This window comes from Lepidochelys kempii, chromosome 25 (assembly GCF_965140285.1).
Source record: "Lepidochelys kempii isolate rLepKem1 chromosome 25, rLepKem1.hap1, whole genome shotgun sequence".
In the NCBI taxonomy this organism is placed as follows: domain Eukaryota; kingdom Metazoa; phylum Chordata; order Testudines; family Cheloniidae; genus Lepidochelys; species Lepidochelys kempii.
The window spans coordinates 14628155-14647129 of NC_136404.1; the positions used below are offsets into that span (position 1 = coordinate 14628155).

General features: G+C 52.3%; 1 protein-coding gene across 3 annotated transcripts in view; it reads left to right on the forward strand.

Moving 5' to 3' along the window:
* ARHGAP45 (Rho GTPase activating protein 45) overlaps positions 1 to 18975 on the forward strand; it is a 46000-nt gene that overhangs the window by 20753 nt on the left and 6272 nt on the right. For all 3 annotated transcript variants that reach the window (XM_073324317.2, XM_073324316.2, XM_073324319.1), the window contains exons 4-20: positions 347 to 431; positions 1009 to 1081; positions 1808 to 1886; positions 3194 to 3331; positions 3974 to 4038; positions 4809 to 4919; positions 6133 to 6213; positions 6908 to 7087; positions 8328 to 8465; positions 8865 to 9055; positions 9525 to 9676; positions 11405 to 11482; positions 11920 to 12021; positions 13521 to 13684; positions 15395 to 15583; positions 16548 to 16685; positions 18724 to 18965. In XM_073324317.2, coding sequence (XP_073180418.1) covers positions 347 to 431; positions 1009 to 1081; positions 1808 to 1886; positions 3194 to 3331; positions 3974 to 4038; positions 4809 to 4919; positions 6133 to 6213; positions 6908 to 7087; positions 8328 to 8465; positions 8865 to 9055; positions 9525 to 9676; positions 11405 to 11482; positions 11920 to 12021; positions 13521 to 13684; positions 15395 to 15583; positions 16548 to 16685; positions 18724 to 18965 — 2206 coding nt within the window. The remainder of the gene's footprint in view (positions 1 to 346; positions 432 to 1008; positions 1082 to 1807; positions 1887 to 3193; positions 3332 to 3973; positions 4039 to 4808; positions 4920 to 6132; positions 6214 to 6907; positions 7088 to 8327; positions 8466 to 8864; positions 9056 to 9524; positions 9677 to 11404; positions 11483 to 11919; positions 12022 to 13520; positions 13685 to 15394; positions 15584 to 16547; positions 16686 to 18723; positions 18966 to 18975) is intronic.

Genomic DNA, 18975 nt, shown 5'->3' on the forward strand with positions numbered 1-18975 from the left:
CCCAGGTTCTGAAATCTGGAGACGGGGGAGGTCTCAGCCCAGGCTCCAGCCCGAGTGGGGATGTCTACACTCCATAGCAGGAGCCTTAGTCCACTGAACTGGGTTCAGAGACTTGCTGCCGCGGGGTTTTTTTGGAGTGTAGACGCGCCCTAGTTACCAAGGACAGAGGTACATGAGAATTGTCTAAGGGGGCAGCCGAGCCTGAGAGCAGAGACTGGATGGGCTGCAAGGCTGCAAGGCTCAGCCCTCTCTCCCTACGTCGGAGCAGGTCTGGGACCACCACCAGTAAATGGCTGCTCAGTAGGTGTCAGTCACAAAAGGGCTTTTGCTTCTCTTTCATTCCCAGGTTTCCACTATGAGTCCAGCAATGAGACGGACAAGCGGGAGTTCGAGAAGGCTCTGGAGACCATCGCAGTCTCCTTCAGTAGCACGTAAGCGAACCTCAGCCATTGGCGGTCTGGAGGACGTGCCCCTCCCCTGCAACCTCGACTGCCCCCCCCCCCCCCCAGACAGAACATGCCGCTCCGCCCTGTCACTTTGCACGCTCACATCTTGACAAGGGGCAGCTTTTACTGGCAATGGTGAAAGACCAAGTTTTGGGTGTGCAACCCCTCCCCCACTCCCTGCAGCGTCACAAGGTCCCTGGTGGACCCTGGCTGGACGTCCTGGTCTGTTCCTTGTATCATTTACATCCATTATACTCACATTGCTATTGAGACCAGGAGGTCTGGTTCAGACAACCACCTGGGCGGGGCTATTAAGATACCTCTGGTCTCCTCCTGCCACCACTTCACCTTCATCTAAACTGTAGGGGCTAAAACATTTGGGGGCTGATCCAATCCCCACTGACGCGAATAGGAAGAGGAGCTGAATCAGGCCCTGGGGCCTGGCCCCTGGCAGACTCCAGGGACCTGCACTCTGAAGTGATATGGAAGGTCCTACTTGCTGCTCTCCTGTTAATAACTCTAACCGTGCTGACCATCCATGTCCTCCTGCCCCTTCTTCCAGCGTGTCTGAATTCCTCATGGGAGAGGTGGACAGCAGCACCCTGCTCTCGATACCTCCCAGCGACCAGAATCAGGTGAGTGACACAAGTTTCGTTCAAGCACATCTGGGTCAGCCTGCTCCTAAGTGGACCGGAGGCGGGATATCGCTGTGGTTTGCTTTTACTTCTGGCACCCCGCCGTTCAGAAGCCCTGAACAGGCCCTGCTCGGCACAGAGAGAAGCAGCTACACACAGTCTCTGCTCAAGAACAAGAAGAGGCAACCAACCCAGAGCCTGGCTGTCCCAGCTTAGCCTAGAGGGCACTGACAGAACTGTGCAGGGAACATCACACAGGCCTTGTCTGCTTGGCCCTGTACCTACTGCCATTCATGCAGACAAGGAGAGATCAAAAGGGCACAGGGTGCTTAGCTAAAGAGGTGACAGGCCCCTGAGAAGGACTTCAGCTAGGTCACTGGATGATCTTGTAGACCAAAGAGTGGAAGACTGAGAATCAGGGCTCTTGGTGTCTATTCTTGGCTCTGCTGCTGATTTGCTGTGTGACCTTGAGCAGGTCACTTAACCACAGATACTTCCATGTCCCCTGAGGGCCTTCATGTACGACCCCAGGGCTGCACTTGGCAGATCAAAAGAGTTTGCTCCTTTTTCTGGGCCTCAGTGAACATAGAGAACCGCCAGGAGCCCCAGGTTTCTATATCCATCTCCTGGCTTCTGAAAAACCCCCGTGGCAGCCTGCTCCCGTCTTCACTCGTTGCACCTACTTCTCACTCTCTAACGAGATCTTTTGCCTCCCCACCCCAACAGTCGATGGAGAACCTCTACGGAGGGATCCCTGGGCAGGGCGCAGACGGCATGCCAGCCGGCATGGAAAAATTTGATTCAGGTGAGTGATGTTTCATCATCTCCAGTGGCTGGGTGCAGAATAAATCCTGCTGAGTGCAGGGAAGTCTGGGCAGCAGGACCAGCGGAGTGGCTCAGAGGACATGACGTTCCCTCTCCATTATCGAGGTTCAGGGAGAAACGTGCAGGTGCAAGTCCCTGGCTTGCAGTGGTGCTGAATGCCAGCGTTCCACAGGATTGCGGGGCGCATGTGACAAGTACATGAGGCTTCCCTGCAGGTGTATTCTTGCCCCCTGGACCCAGCACCAAAGGCAGCACCAAAGCAGTTAAAACTGCATTCTCCATGCCCACCAGACAGCCGAGGGCACAAAGGGGCTGGTAACAAACACTCGCCATGAAATGTGCAGCTCGTGGCATTTCTCTAAGTCTCGGAGCCAGCAGGTGGTGGGCCAGTTCAGGCAGGCAGCGTTCCTGCAAACCGTCCAGCGGGTGCAATGCCCATCCAGCCAACGTCTCCTCCGAGACGAGAGAGCCTCATCATTTTCACTACTGCTGCAATAGCACCCAACGGCCCCAACCGTTCTGTGGGGCGCTGCATGAACACGTAAGAGAGCGTCCCTGCCCCAAAGAGCTTAGAGACCAGACCAGACAACAAAAGTTGGTGTGACAGAGGGAGTGGAGCGAGGCGGGAAAGGGCAGAAGTAATAAGAACCCACTTTTCTATCGGCTGACTACCTGCGCAATTTGCAGGGATCGAGCCAGTTTGCTTATAAATGCTAGAAACGTATCGGTAACCCTTACTATGCCCCCTGCCTAGCCACGATCAGCTGGAAGTTCAATCCCAGCATGGCAGCACAAGTGGACTTTGGAAAGGGGGTTGAAGGAGGGCAGGGTAACGGCTTGACAGGCTCGTTTGGGGAGAGCACTTCACGGGACGGCTCTGGCGAGTGGAAGAAACAGACAAACTGGCGACGGAAGCTGGTGTCATTGGCAGGCAACAGATGTCATGAGACATGAGAGTGGATTAGTAGGGTGTGGCAGGGTCATGAAGGGCTTTAAAGGAAAGCTCAGGAAGTCTGAATCTGATGCCATGGGGGAGGGTGACATGGGGGAAGCCTGCAGTGGCTCAGGAGGTCAGTTCTGCTCCTTGGTTCCAGTTCCCTACCAGTGTGTCTGACCCCCGCAGGATCCCCCCGGATGCCTCTTTGATCCCTGCAGGACTCCTGGAAACCCCAAGACAATTTGGGTGTGTAAGTCAGCGGATGAGAGTGCTTGGCAGTAGCTTAATTGCCTGGCTAATTCTATATCTCCTCCTTCTCTCCCATCTTTCGCCGTGTCCCTCTGTCACAGTCCGTCCGTCTGCAGAAGAGGTGGACATCATGCTCCAGCGGTGTGAGGGCGGCGTGGAAGTTGCTCTCCAGTATGCCAAAAACATCTCCAAGTACATGAAGGACCTCTTCTACTACCTGGAGAAGAGGACCACTCTGGGTGAGTGGCGAGAGGACAGAGTATGCTTCCCAAGATGCTGAATTCCTGAAGGCGGCATCGTAATGGCCACAGTGCTACTCCCAGCTCCCATTCTCGTAGTATTTATTACGGGCTTGAGGTTGAAGGGACCCCTTGATCCAGAAATGGGTTGGGGACCAAGAGAGTCATTTATGGCCTAATGGACCGAGCACAGGCCTGGGAGTCAGGACTTGAATTCCATTCCAGAATTTGCCACTGACTCTGTATGATCTTGGGCAAGTCTCTGCCTCAGTCTGGCCCGCTGTAAAATGATACCTGTCTTCCTGTGTAAAGCACTTTAAGATCTATGGATGAAGTAGATCTATGTGCATGCAAAGAATTACTACCTTGATAGATTTCAGAGTAACAGCCGTGTTAGTCTGTATTCACAAAAAGAAAAGGAGTACTTGTGGCACCTTAGAGACTAACCAATTTATTTGAGCATGAGCTTTCGTTAGCTCACGAATTGGTTAGTCTCTAAGGTGCCACAAGTACTCCTTTTCTTTTTACCTTGATAGAAAAAGGCAAAGGGTTTTTTTTGATTGTGTGTGTGTGTGATGAAACACAAAATCAGCAGGGCAAGGCCTTCTAAGTCCATCTTCACTTCCTTCCTTTCCCTTGCAGAGATGGAATTTGCCAAAGGACTGCAGAAGATGGTGAACAGCTGTAAGCAAACGATCACTCAGGAGGTAGGTCAGAGCTCCGATGTAAGCACACCCCTTGTGTCGGGTTCCTGCATACGTCTGGGCCTTACTTACACCAGAAGCAAGCACTGGAAACCTCCCTGCTCATGAGAGAAACACTGCACTTTCAGAGCCTCACCGGTTCAGCTAAGCCCTTCTAGGGTGTAATTTTTCAGAAGCACGCTGCACTGCCTAACTTGGCTCCGACTGCAGTCAGGGGAGCACGGAATTCAAAGGCCAGTGCTAAGCACTTCTGAAAATCTCACCCCTAAATTTCTAGGTATGGCACTTCATTTTTGAGACTCCCTGCTCCCTCGTGGCAAATCCAGGGGCCCAATTCCCTCCCCCCCGGTCCAAGTAACGACCATTCACTTCAACTTGAACCCAGGCTCTGGGTCCCATAACAATAGGACCTGTTTGGGTGAGAGTGAGCTATCTATCAGCCAGGCTAGAAGGAATCCCAGGAGGAAGCGGTTATGGCATAAAGTCATATCGCAGAGTTTTACAGGCACTCTGGTTTGAGAGCTGCTGGGGATGAGGTTACGCACTTCAAGCTCAACAGAACCTCTGACATTTCCCCTTCTTCCCCTTTGCACCGTGCTGACAGTACACAATTCATCTATATGTAAAAGCTAGCTCTGGGCCTTTGCCGGCAGCACACAGACAGTCTGGGCCTCTCACTCTCCTCCACCCCCTGCCCCGCGGCTAGGACCATTTCTCTGCCATGTGCTCGCTGTGGCAGTTGACTCTCTCTGGGGGGTGTTGTAATTTTCCAGCCACACATGCCGTTCCTGTCTATCTACTCGCTGGCTCTGGAGCAGGATATGGAGTACGGCGCCACAGTCGTGCAAACGGCTGCCACCTTGCAGAACCATACCTTCCTGCAGGTAGGAGAGATGCCCACACTCACAGCTGCACGGGATGCTTTGGTGCAAATCGCTGGAGAGATCCCCTGCATTTGTTTTCCCTGTTTGCTGTTTGATCTGCAGGGAACACCTGATGCCCCTGAGTTCCTGGCTTTGAAACAGGAAGTGCCCTCTCCTACTGGAAAGGGCACCTAAGAGTAACCCCTTCCCACTAGGGACTTTGCAGTGGTAGAAGTGCTGTCCTGTCGCTGTCTTTATACCACAGGGTTTCTCTTTCAGGCACAGATCTTCAGAGTTCCCTTTCACTCAACTAAGACAGGGGTTGGGTTTGATATTTACCGGCATCCCCTGTTACTGCTCCAAACTGGAGATGCACCAGAATCATGTATCCAAACTCCTGGGCTTTGGGATGTTTGGATAAAAGGTCTCACAACCATCCCTAAGTTCAGCTAAACCAAACAATTCATTTTCACCATTCTCCAGCTCGGCTTAGGCCTCTTCAGGGTCTGTGTATTGTTCCCGGCATGGACAAAGTTACACGCGTGAGTCACTAGCAGAAAGCTGCTAGGTCCGGTCTGCGTGCCCAGGACAGTAGGGTAATGCATGGTTCTTTCACCGCCAGAGAGCTCCGTTTGCTTATATCAGCCTAAAGTGAAAATGAACAGGACACCATCCACCTAATTTTGAGGTGTTTGTCCACAACACAGAATCGCCCTTAGTTCAGCATCATCAGTGATAACAACTCTTCTATAGCACTTCTCATTTGTAGATCACAAAGCCCCTTACAAAGGAAAGTATGTATCAGCACCCCCACTTTACAGATGGGGAAACTGAGGCACATGACACCCTAATATAACAGAGCAAGCCAGGGATAGAACACACATCTCTTGGTGCTGTAGCCCAGTGACTCAGCCTTTGCAACACACAGCAAAGTCTGCTTACTAGAACAGGACCGGGGTAGGCAGGGCAGGCCAGGAATGAGACAAGTGACCTGGCAGAGCTGTGTGGAGCTGCCCGTGCTATGGCGGGTGCTGTCTGGTGCTGGCAAGCCCTTGGGTTTATGAGCACTGCAATCCACTGTAAAGGAAACTGGTGCATTTGGAGGACCCGAGCAGGGCAGAGCATATCTAGGCACAGGTCAAAAAGGCCTCTGAGCTGTTCTGCCCCTGACTCCGCCCCCTACTGGCCTCAACTATAAACCATTCTGTTCCCCCCCCACCCCCCTCCATTCCAGCCACTAGGAATGAGACGCCTTGAACATGAAAAGCGAAGGAAGGAGATTAAGGAGCAGTGGCACCGGGCCCAGAGGAAGCTGGTAGGTAACAAATAGCTGCAGCGTGCCATAGGGTTGTGCCGTGATTGTATCCTGGCTGTGACAGCCCCCCCCCCATCTTGTCACTCATATTGTCAGATTCTTTGCCCCTCTTCGTGCCGGCATTAGAAACAAGCACGCACGGGACTGGTCTATGATTTGCCTCTTCAGTGAGCCTGATGGACAAGCAATGTGAGAAATGTGCATCCAAGGGACTGTAACACTTCTTCTGCCCCCCCACCCTCCCATCATCCCCACCATCCCAGTGCTCCCAGGGGGCAGGAAAGCAGCTCTCCCATTGAAAGGAGCTTTGCTCTTCCAACCCCCCTGTCAGTTTCACTATAAGAGCCCAGAACTGTTTCCTTATTATTTATCCTGCGGGAGTGCCTGGGGCCCTAGTTCTAGATCTGATCCCTACCGTGCTAGGCGCTGTACATATGCATAACAAAGAGCCAGCCTCTGCCCCAAAGAGTTTACAGTCTAAGTTTCCTCCCCTCCATGCTCATTTCCTAGCCATATGTGTGCAGAGTTGGTTAGTACTCAGCTTCATCCCGTAATTCTGCAGTGGAGAATCTTTCAGGCCAGTGAGGAGAGAACCCTGGGGCTAGGGAGGGGGAGGATAACATTTTCCTTGGACAGACAGACTTTTCCCTAGACCAGTTACCTTGGATCAAGGTCCCAATTTTTTGTCCGGCAGCAAGAGGCTGAGACCAACCTGCGCAAGGCCAAGCAGATATACATGCAGCGCTGTGAAGAACACGAGAAGGCCAAGTATATGACAGTGAAGGCCGAAGAGGAACAGCAGAACACCAGCAGCAACACCACCAACAAGACCCTGGACAAGAAGAGGCGGCTGGAGGAGGAGGCCAGGAATAAGGTGAGGGTCAGGGAGATGCTAGGAGAACATCACTGTTTGGGATGTTGAGTGGGCAGGGAGCCCTCTCCACAACATCGGAGCCTTTCGTGTCCCAAACGCCGTACATCTCCAAACCATCCTTTCAGCCGGAAGCACATCCCAGACTCCCAGTGTTTCTGCTCCGTACCTGACCAGAGGGACTGGTGCTGAATCACTCACTAGCAGGGCCTCTGGTAGACCCCAACCCCCTGCACCCGCCCAGGACCACCTGGGTCTCTCACCAGGCTGAACAGCAGGGCCACTGAACCAATCCGCTATCACCTTCCAATGGTAACGAGGTGTTTTAGTTCACTGGCTCCAATTTTGCTGGGAATTCGCTGCCCCTGACAGCCACTGAAATTAGTTCGGCGGGACTTGACATGGATGCTGTATCCAGTTCTGGTGTCCACAATTCCAGAAGGATGTTGATAAATTGGAGAGGGTTCAGAGAAGGGTTGTGAGATTGATTAAAGGATTAGAAAACCTGCCTTATAGAGACATACTCCAGGAGCTCAGTCTATTTAGCTTAACAAAGCGAAGGTTAAGGGGTGATTTGGTTACAGTCGACATATACCTACATGGGGAACAAATATTTTGTAAGGGGCTCTTCAATCTAGCAGAGAAGGAATAACATCATTCAATGGCTGGAAGTTGAAGCTAGACAAATTCAGACTGCAGATAAGGGGTAAATTTTTAACAGTGAGGATAATTAAGCATTGGAACAACTTACCAAGGGTTGTGATGGATTCTCCATCACTGAGAATTTTTAAATCAAGACAGAATGTTTTTCTAAAAGATCTGCTCTAGGGATTATCTTGGGGGGAAAGCTATGACTTGGTGTTACACAGGAAATCAGCCTAGATGATCACAATGGTCTGGCTTTGGAACCCATGAATCCTAGCAGACAAGTGTCTGCATTGAAAGAACTTCCCCAGCTGGTCTTGTTGGCAGCTGTCCCAGCATAGAAACCAAGGATGAGTGCAGGAGTGCCTGGGGAACAGCCGGGGGTGCTTGCCCCAGCATTGCCCTGGCTGCTGCACTTGGTATGTGACTCAAGGACTTCATTCTCCAGGGCAGTCAGTGCTAAATGCTCATCGGAACTGCCTGGGCAGGAGGGACTGTAGGGTAAGTGCCACCCAAGGGGCAAAGGAGGGTTTGTCTTCCTTCCCTGCCCTCCCGCCGCTGGGCAGTTAGCACCTCACACTTTCTCGGGTGCTTTCAGGCAGAGGAGTCAATGGCCACATACCGGACCTGCATCGCAGATGCCAACACACAGAAGCAGGAGCTGGAGGACACCAAGGTGAACGTCCTGCGGCAGATCCACGAGGTGATCAAGCAGAGCGACCAGGTCATGAAATCGGTGAGTAGGGCTCGCTCGCTTGAGGCAGCCGTCTGAGCGGTAGGACCGTACTCAGCCTCTTCTGCACACATTGCTGTGAGAAGCCCAGATCTCGCTGTGTTATGCCAAAAGCAACTACGCTCCCCCTTGGGCTGGCTGCTCCTCTCTCTGTAGAAGAGAGGGTGAGGAGGAGCAGACCTGAGATAAAGTTCTTTCCAATCCCGCTGCCAAGACTTAAAGCTAGAGGTAACTCAGGGACCTCTGCCTAGCACAGTGTCCCAGGGTCCCGGCGGCATGTCTTACACGGAACTCTGACTCTCTGGCACTAGCATGCGGAGTCTCAAAGGGCTGCTTCCGCGTGGTTTGTGCGGGGTCACACATACCCCTGCACCCCGCTCTGAGTCTCTCTCTCTATTTCAGGCCACAATCTCCTTCTACCAGATCATGCACATACAGACAGCGCCCCAGCCCGTCCACTTCCAGACCTTGTGCGAGAGCAGCAAGCTGTATGACCCCGGACAGCAGTACGCCTCCCACGTCAAGCAGATGCAGCGGGGAGACGAACCCGAGACCCAGTACGACTTTGAACCCTACGTGTCGCAGAACGCCTGGTAGGGAGGGCCCCCTTTCACTCTGCTGCCTGTGACCCTCCCTCTTGGAGAGGGGCTATGAGCTACTCTCAATGCCAGTGCTCCTGCATCATGCCGTACAGCGCTTCCTGCTGGGAGAGGCTAGCCTGGGACAATCTGGGAGTCCCCCACACAGCTAGCACTCCTGCCCTGCTTCCTTCAGCATCTCCTGCTGGGACAGGCTAGAGAGGATTGCAGAGCTCCCAATAGCCAGGGCTTCCCCGCTCCCCGCAGCAGTGTCACCTGCTGGAGTGTCCCACCCCCTCCCCAAAGGTGCGGTGCGGGCTGGCAAGGAAGGTGCTGACTGGTGAGGCAGGCTGTTGGATACGTAGGATACCAGGGTGGTGCGGTCCCAGAGTGGGTGACTGCAGCGGCAGGCGAGTTGTCACTGAACATCCCCTTCCTCTCCACCCAATTGAATGATCCCTTTCACCTTCCTTCTGGCCATCAGGTCCCCCTGCATCCGGCCACGGAAAGGCAGCTTTAATGCCAGTGACTTCAGTTGTGCCGACGGGGCTGCACCCTCCAAGGACGGAGGCGTCTCGGAGGGAGGGGCAGCGGCGAGGGAGCAGCAAAGTGGGACCGTGAACGTGGAACGGAGAGGTGAGCTCCTGGAGAGCAGTGCCTGGGGGTGCAGGTCAGACACCGTGTCCTCTGATGAAGAGCTGCCCCCCCCCACTTTATTCTCTAGCAATATGGTCTGGGGCAGAGTGAGTTCTTCCGTCTGCAGAGAACAATTCCTCTGTGAGAGCCCATCCGTGTGTGGGGCAGAGGAATGGAATCAGGGATCCAAAGTGAACATCATTTACTAAGCAGACCCTTGGTCCATCCAGCCTGGTATCCCTCCAGCTACCCCTCCCAAACAGACCCCTGGTCCACCGCCTCTAGGGTCTCCATCAGCCCCTGCCAACCATCTAGTCCCATAACCTGTCTCCAACTGCAGCCCATGCCGGATGCATTAGAGAAAGGGCTCTGGATGCACATGATTCTTTCGATACTATTAGGTGGCAATTGTTCTTCCTGACCCCAACCACTCATAAACTGGTGCCCTGAAGCACCGAGAGCACTCGTGCTTCTATCTTTGCCAGCATACTTGGCTAAGTCCTTTAAGGTTTAAGAATTGTATTAAGATGATGTTAAAATAAAAAGAAAATGGTACAGAGTTTAAGCGTAGAAGTTTCTGGTTATCAGGGAACAACGTACAGATTATCAAGCGGTGCGAAGTTTGGTTTAGGATCGGATGGCATAAAGAATACATATACTAAATACAATGGCAGCTACAGCTTCTTATCAGGCCGGGGAGATCAAAGCCATTGAGGGTGTTTAACAAAGAGACTTTTGCTGTCCTTCAGATCCCTCCTCACTATAATTTTCCCTCCCTGTCCTACTATAGGGCCCTGTAAATGGTGCGCTACTGCCCCACAGTGCTGCCTAGTGGTCAGGTGCTTGTTTCCGGCTCTCCCCTCCTGCCCTGGGGGGAGTGAGGGCTGGGCCTTTGAATAATCAGGGTCCTTCCCGTAGGCCTCTCGGAGATGCTGTCTGCTAGATACGGGTAGGAGAGCCCGGGCTCATCCTTTCCACCGATTTCCAGTCCAGGGCTCAACGATGGGTGGCTACACTAGGCTTTCCCTGGACCTCTTCCTACCCCAGCCCCTGCTGACTACACCAGCAGTCAGAGTCTCTGTCCTGTACCCCCAGTCACTGCTCTCTATCGCAGGTTCTCCTCTGGTCGGTGTAATGAGGCCTCCAGAAAGGTGCCCTGGGGCAATACTTCAACTCTCAGAGCCGCCATCTGCCCCCCTCCATTGCCGGCCCCCTTCAGAGCTGCTCTTCTCCCCTTTTGAAGCCATGCCTTGCACGAGTGGCGTGCCTGGCTGGGGCAGCCTGGGCCCAGAGCAACGCCTTAACTCCTTGCTCTCCAGTGTGGGGTTTGCTAACCCCATCCCAGGCCCAATCCTGCTAGGTGCTGATTGCTCTCAATTGCCATAATGCTGATGGAAGATGAAGGGGCTCATTATTCTCTAATTTCCTACCCAGATGAGCCTCCTCTCAGAGTCCATCCATGCTGATGCTGCTTCTAATGCCCATTGCTTGGAAGTGGGTCCACTGCAGATTCCCCTCTCCCTGCACCCTGGTGCTGAGACTGCCCTCTTGCCCTCTGCAACACTCACCCCTGGTCCCAACGCGCCTGCAAGCAAGAAACGGAGCAGGGGCAGTTGGATTTTCTGCAGCCTGAGAGCCCACCAGTGTCAAGGCTGTTCTAAATTAAACTATGTTGCTCACATGTACCCAGCAAGCAGCAGCTCACGTGTCAAGTGGTTCTTTCTGCAGGTGGGAGAGGACACCAGGTCCATAAGTCTTGGCCAACGTCCATCATTGAAACAGAGGGCAGCCTGGATTCAGCCTCAGGTAGAGTAACCTGGCCCATGGGGAGCAGTGTAATACAGGGCTGGCTGCTTCTTTCTCCTGTGCTACTCCAGTCTACATCTCCTAATGGGACCAGTCTGGGGGCAGAGCATGAGAGCTAAGATGAGATTTGTGTCTTAATTTTTCTAGTTTAAAATAAGTCTATATACTGCAGATTACTACTTTGGTCCCAGCCTCTGACGGTAGATGGCTCAGTAGAATGACAAGAGAACTGGAATGTCACCGCTACGTCAGTTCCTCCCAGCAGGAGGCACTGTACAGGACAGGCTGGGAGTGCTAGCTCTGGGGAAAATTCACAGCTACTCTGGAGCCATTGTCTCCTAGTAGGCGCGGGACTTGGCTGTGGGCCACACACACATTCATAAGAGAAACTGTTTAGCCTCTAATCGTGCTCCGTATTGTGGGTTGTGTTTTGGTAGGTACATTTAGCCAGAAGTTCCAGCGGATGTCTTCCAATGGCACCATGTCCTCTAATGAAGAGCTGGATGAGAAGGATGAGAATGCGGCTTCATTTGAACAGAGTACGTGATGGGGAAGGGTTCCACCATTCCTGTGGCTCAGTACCCAGGCACCTTGACAACATTAAGCAGATAGTGACTTACCTTGACTAAAAGATTGACCGAGGACAAGATTAAGATGGTGTTTGCTTCAACGGGCCAAATTCATCCCTGGGGTAACTTTGCTGAATTCAGCAAAGTTATCTTGGAATGAGTTGGTTCAGATGCCGGAACTGCCATAATCTGAATGCTACTGACTGAGGCAAAAACGAGGGGCCAGGTTCTAATCCCCATGACACTGGAGCAATTATGGAATAACTGGAGTCCAGGGAGCGCCATTAGTCTAACTGACAGCAGATTGGGGCTGACATTGTCCCACGAGAAACTGTAAACCTTGATATTCCCCAAAAAATGAGATTGAGAGCTGAATTTTACCACATATCCCCAGTATGTGGAAATCTCTCCACCACTGCCATGGATTTCTTAGCACTTTAACTAACATTCTGAAGGTGACTAGAAGAGTTCCATTTGGCAGGGAGGAAATCAACTATTACTGACTATTGAGCCAGTCAGGTCACTGAGATTTGCATATGCAATCTGATTGGTTAACTTAATACTAGACCTGTCACTACTGTAGACCTTGGAAGGAAAATAACGGAAACACATTGATTTGTCGCATGACTACTTTCAGCCAATCACTGAGCTAGGATTTCCTTGTATGTAACAATCGAAGTCACTTGGACTCTTCGTACATTTGCTAGAGTCTTCCAGTTGATAGGGAAAGAAGTTGACTGGTAGCTGGTGACTAAGTGCTTGCTGTCATGGTGCTTTCAGAACTGTGATCTGGGCTGTGTCTGACCAAGGCTTGCTGCACGTTTTCCAGACTCTCTAACTCAGCGCTGGGGGCTTTGGATCTCTATGGCTGGTTATCTCACACAAAAACAGGAAAAGGAAGAAACGTTCCCCAAAAATGTCAGCTCCAAGCAAGTTATGTGAGGATTGAATTCAGCTTGGCAGGAGAAGGGGCTGCTGGCGGAAAGTCTCCCATGGCCCCCGCATTATGTGCTTTCGTATTACTTCTGGAGACTTTGGCCAAGCTTCCCTAGAGATTAGCTCGCAGTTTGTGCTGCTGGGCGTTAAATCAGTGGAGGATCAGCTAGAAACCAAACTGGCAGTGTTTTCTTCTCATCTCCGAAAACAGGAGAGCACAGAAGAGATGGGTGAGGACTGCCTAGACAGCGCATGGTGACACCACAGTTCTCCATATGTCTCCAGGGCCATGAAATCCCTATGGATGATCATGGGCTTAGAAAGAAGGTGGGAACAGGTTTATTTGACCCAGGTTACTTAGAGGAGTTGACTCTAAAGCTTAGGCTGTAGGATATCTGAGACATGACTGGAGTATGGACATGGCCAGTTGATTGACTGGTCTGTTGGAAGTGCTCCTGGGCTCCGATATCCTCTATGCCAGCTCCTCTGAGTCACATGGATTTTGGATGGATTTATTCTTGGTTTGCCTCTAGGCATCAATGGGATAGCCCCTGAAATGACGGCTCCGACGGGCCCATTCCGAAACGTGGGTTTATCCAAGGCTGCCCAGACCCATCGGCTGAGAAAACTTCGCACCCCTTCGAAATGCCGGGAATGCAACAGCTACGTTTACTTCCAGGGAGCGGAGTGCGAGGAGGTAGGGAGAGACGGGAAGCAGGCCTGGGGGAAGGGAGGGGTAGATGAAGTAGAAGCCTGGAGAGGTACCCAGCAGCACTGATGTGAACTGGGAACCAAGTGAGCTCAGCTGAACCTGCAGGTGTTTTGGGTGACAGCATCTAACTTCTCACATATCTTTGTTCCACGAGAGTCTCAGCTGCTGGACTGTCTTTCTGCAGCTTCATATAAGGGTGGGAGCAAATATGCACCTGCAACGTAAGTCCTGTTATGCATAGGCACCAACTTCTCCTGGCGCCGGTGGGTGCTCGACCCCCACCGCCCGCCGCTTCCTGTCCCTGCCCTGCCCCCATTCCAACCCCTTCCCCAAAGTCTCCACCCCAACTCTGCCCCTATTGGACTCCTTCCCCAAATCCCTGCCCCGGCCCCACCTCCTCCCCTGAGTGTTCCAACTTCCCACTCCTCCCGCCTCCCTCCCACAGCTTGTTATGCCGCAAAACAGCTGTTTTGTGGCGGGAAGCACTGGGAGGAGAAGCGGGGATGTGGCATGCTCAGGGGAGGAGGCGGAGGTGAGCTGGGATGGGGAGCTTGGTTGCCGGTGGGTGCAGAGCACCCACCAATTTTTCCCTATGTGTGCTCCAGCCCCGGAGCACCCATGGAGTTGGCACCAATGCTGGTATGCTGAGACACACTGGTGGATCACACACCTCTTTGAGATTGGATGTGAACACACTCTTCAATTAACATAACTGGCAGGAGGAGTTAATCAGCAGTGTCCTCCCTTCTCCCCATCCCTCAGACAAAAGGGGGTTGTGAACCCACCGGAGAGCTTGGACTGAGTGGGCAGAGAGATTTAGCTGAGTGTTTGTGTTTGGTGTGTGTGCTTGGGGGGCGGGGGGGAGAAGGCAGGACACACAAAACAGGGAGAGAGGCAGAGGCAAACAGCAAGAAAGCCATGCAGTAGCCTGGGAGCATAAAGTGACCATGGGAAAAGCTAGAGCTGGAGCTTTTGGGTCTGGTGTTGGCCAAAGAGGCATAGGGCTGCAAGCTGAGAATCTGTCCTTTTGTTCACGGTGCCGCCTGCACTCGGAGAAGCAGGACTTTGCACACTCCTTGTCATTAAACAAGATGGCATCACAGAAATACAAGACTCCATCAGTTTCTGCTTCCAACTGGAACACCCCCAGGGCCCTGACCTTTGACGAGCCACTCAGGTCAAAAAGGGGGTACAATCCCTTAAATCTCTGACCCCGATGTACTGATGTACAAGAGGCCTTAACTGCAGGTGCAAGATGAATCTGCAAAAACGGAGGCCCAGGGACAGCCCAGTTGGAAATCTCTCTCTCAGTGTGTTCCATAGGGCAGCTGCTTCCTTGGCCTGCTGCTCGGTGGGCTGGGGAAGTCCCTGCCTATCTCCTCTCCCTTTGCGTTTGGAAGAGATCGTTTTCTTTGTTTTTTGGGACATGTTCAGGCTACGGAATGGCTTCGGGTCCATCCCAACAGACAGGCAATCTCCCACCCACCCGGCTGTTGGAGCGCTGCTCCTCTCAGCACAGCTCTTACGCACTTCTTCTGGCATGCAGTGAATCTGCTCTGATTGGCACTCTGATGTCTCCCAGGCAGGAGACATGGTACAATACGGTAGCTGCCCCTGTGAGTTGAAGCTTTATTCACCATAGAGCTCTCTCTCTCTCTCTGTCTCTCCCACCAACCATCTTCCTGTCGGTTCCAGTGCTATTTAGCCTGCCACAAAAAATGTCTGGAGACCCTGGCCATCCAGTGCGGCCACAAGAAACTCCAAGGGAAGCTGCAGCTCTTTGGCCGGGATTTCACACAGACATCCCAGAACAGCTCGGACGGCATCCCCTTCATTATCAAGAAGTGCATCTGTGAGATCGAGAAGCGGGCTCTGAAAACCAAGGTGAGGCACCCTCTTTCTGACCTCCGCCCCAATCGTGCCAGGCTCCCTGCAGTGGCTGACTGCCCTTGTAATCCGGACAAGGAATGGCTCGTTTGCTCATGAGCTCCAGCTCCTTTCCCAGGGCCTGTATCCCGCCGTGAAAACATCAGACTGCTTCTAGAGAGGTCTAGAGAGCTGGGAGCCAGGAACTAGAGTCAGTAGCAGAGCCAAGATTATCTGTAACCTTGGGTAAGACACCTCCTGGTTCACAGATGGGGAAACTGAGGCATCAAATAGCAGCACTTGGGTTTAACAGCTGTTATATAACTAACTACGAATAACATAAGATCAGTCATACTGGGTCACACCAGTGGTCCACCTAGCCGAGTGTCCTGTCTTCTGACAGTGGCCAATGCCAGGTGCTTTAGAGGGAATGAGCAAAACAGGCAATCATTGAATGATCCATCTCCTGTCGTCCACTCCCAGCTTCTGGCAGTCAGAGGCTAGGGCCACCCAGAACGTGGCGGCAGCGTCCCAGGCTCATCAATAGCTATTAGCCAAGATGGACAATCCTCCATGAACTTACCTAATTCTTTTTTAAATCCCATTATACTTTTGGCCTTCACAACATCCCCTGGCAATGAGTTCCACAGGTTGCCTGTGCGTTGGGTGACGAAGTACTTCCTTTTGTTTGTTTTAAACCTGCTGCCTATTAATTTCATTGGGTGACCCTTGGTTCATGTATTATACAAAGGGGTAAATAATACTTCCTTATTCACTTTCTCCAAACCATTCACGATTTCACAGACCTCTACCCTACCCCCCACCCCAAGTCATCTCCTTTCCAAGATGAACAGTCCCAGTCTTTTGATTTGTTGTTTCTAACCACAGAACCAGGCATGGGGCGATGGGCCCACTGTGCTGGGTGAGCTCGTGGTGAAACACCCCTCCTGGTCTCCTTTCAACCTCATGCCCTCCTTTGCAGGGCATCTATCGAGTCAATGGCGTGAAGACACGCGTGGAGAAGCTTTGCCAGGCATTTGAGAATGGGAAGGAGCTGGTGGAGCTGTCCCAAGCCTCCCCTCACGATATCAGCAACGTCCTGAAGCTCTACCTGCGACAGGTAACAAGTTCCTGACCCTCCAGGATCGTCTCTGCACTGCATGAGGTGGAGAATCGCCAAAGAAAGACTTTTTGGGGATCATACCCAGCCCCACTGGGTCACCTCTGGCAGAAGGAGTTCAGCCACAAACTAGAGTTAAACTCTGTATGCTGGCTGGTCCATGCCAATGGTAGAGACCTAAGGTATTGAAATCATATATCCAAATTCAAAGCAGGCCAGTAGGAACCTAAAGCAGCATTGCCAACTTTGGGGATTTTATCCTGCTCTTTGGTGTTTTTTTCTTAAAGTCCCAACTCCTGAAAGAAAGGACTTCCCCCAAAATCTCATCTAAAGCAAAAGCAAGTTTGTAGCCCTTTGTGAACTCAATGACTCTGAAACCAAAAGGCAAGTACAACCCCCCCAAATCTCTTAGTTGCTAAACAAACAAAACACTCCTGCTTTATTTTGGGGGCGAGATGACTCATGATTTTTGAATGCTTGACAACACTGCTGAAGATGGTCCATCGAGCGGTTCTTTGGCAGCCTGCATGCAATGAGATCATTTCTTGGTGGACAGGTGCCCACACTGCAAAACTACCGTGGCAGTTGCCAGTCCACCAATTCACCCCTTCAGGGGCACACCACAGAGACAGATTTCACCCATGCCTAGAGGGTGTCCCTCCAAGTCATAGATAAGGCATGCGGTTGGGGATGTATGGGCAAGGGGCACATTAGGGGGGATTCTTGCCTGGCCACTGCTCATGCTGGGCCTGGTCCAGGGGTAGTTTGCAAGCTTCATTCTGTGAACCCAGCATTAGACAGACAGACACACACACACGCCTGCAAGGCCAGTTCTGGTGCAGCGGCTGTTGTTCATGCCTTGGCGTTCAAGGTGGTTGGTACCGACGACTCTCCCAATTCTCCTTTGGCCAAGGCCCCAGTATGTGAAACCAGCCCATTAAAACAGGCGGCCCACATCCTCAAACAACAGATGCTGCAAGGCAGAAGGGGAAGCAGCTTGTCTCTTTTGCTTTAGACTGTGGGTTTGGTAACCTCGCACCTGTTAACTCCTTAGAGGCAGAGGTTTATGGACAGACCCTCCCCTAGTCTCCAAGTGGGCAGGGCCTCTTTGAAGGCAGTGGAACTATGCTGAACTACAGCGGCTGAGGACATGACCTGTTGCCTGTTTGGAAAGGCAGGACAGCCAAACAGGGGAAAGAGAGAAGCCGATCAACGTTAGACTCTGTTTTCAAGTCCCTAGTTAGAGCAGCCTGAAAACCAAGCCAAAGCAACAGGAAGTCTTCATGATTCATGAGACAGGAAGTCTCCGTGTCATCACTCAGACATGCCAGAGGGAGCGGCTCAGTGGTTGGTGCTTAAAGGTTTGAAGCATCAAGATTCCCTGGAAACAGACTTTTGAATGCCAACAGCACTGACGCTGCCCTCTGGCCTCCACGGTGGCTAAACTGAGTTCTGTGCAGTTTGCAAACCAAGTTCGTGTTTGCTTCCCGGGGCCATTAGCGAGCCCCCAAAAACATCCTTGGCCAAAGTCTCCCCTCAGCATTGTGCAGCAGGTTGCCTGCTTAACCCCAGAGGTGGCTGCATGGCTGTGGTGCTCGGGACCTGTAGTGCATTGGGAGGGAAGGAGCTCGGTAAATCCAAAGTTCTGGGATAAACGAGTGTGTAATTTACAGGAATAAATAGCCAGATGGGGCTGAATTTATGTGGCACAGGGGTAAAGCCGGGTCTCTGATGACTGAGTGCCTAGCAAGCAGGGGAGACTGAGAGAGAGAGGCCCTTTCCTTCCCTCACTGCATTGTGGGTAGCTCAGGAGCGTTTGGGAGGTTTCTTTGCCATAGAAGTTTGCTGAAGAAAGGACGAGAGTTTTCTCAGCACAGTGAGCTAGGACAGGGAGCAGATTCAGGAAGGAGAGGACTGCCCTAGAGCCTAGGGCCATCTCCTATTATCTGAAATTGCTTTACAGCCTTGGCGCTGGTGAGCGCTGAGTCTGGGCATTTGCCTTCACGGACTCATCTCCCCCGTCTGTTCTTTCTTGAAGCTGCCAGAACCCATCATGCCCTTCCGGCTGTACAATGAACTCATGGGCCTGGCCAAGGAAAGCCTGCAAGGTGGGGGCGAGACCAAGACCAAGACTGGGAAGGGAGGTCCCGAGCTGGTGGACAAGGGAGCTGACACGGACAAGATGGTGGTGACATTGGTGACAAAGTTGAAGGAGCTGCTGAAGGAGCTTCCACGGGAGAACTTGGCCACGCTGCAGTACATCGTGCAGCACCTGAGAAGGTGAGGAGGG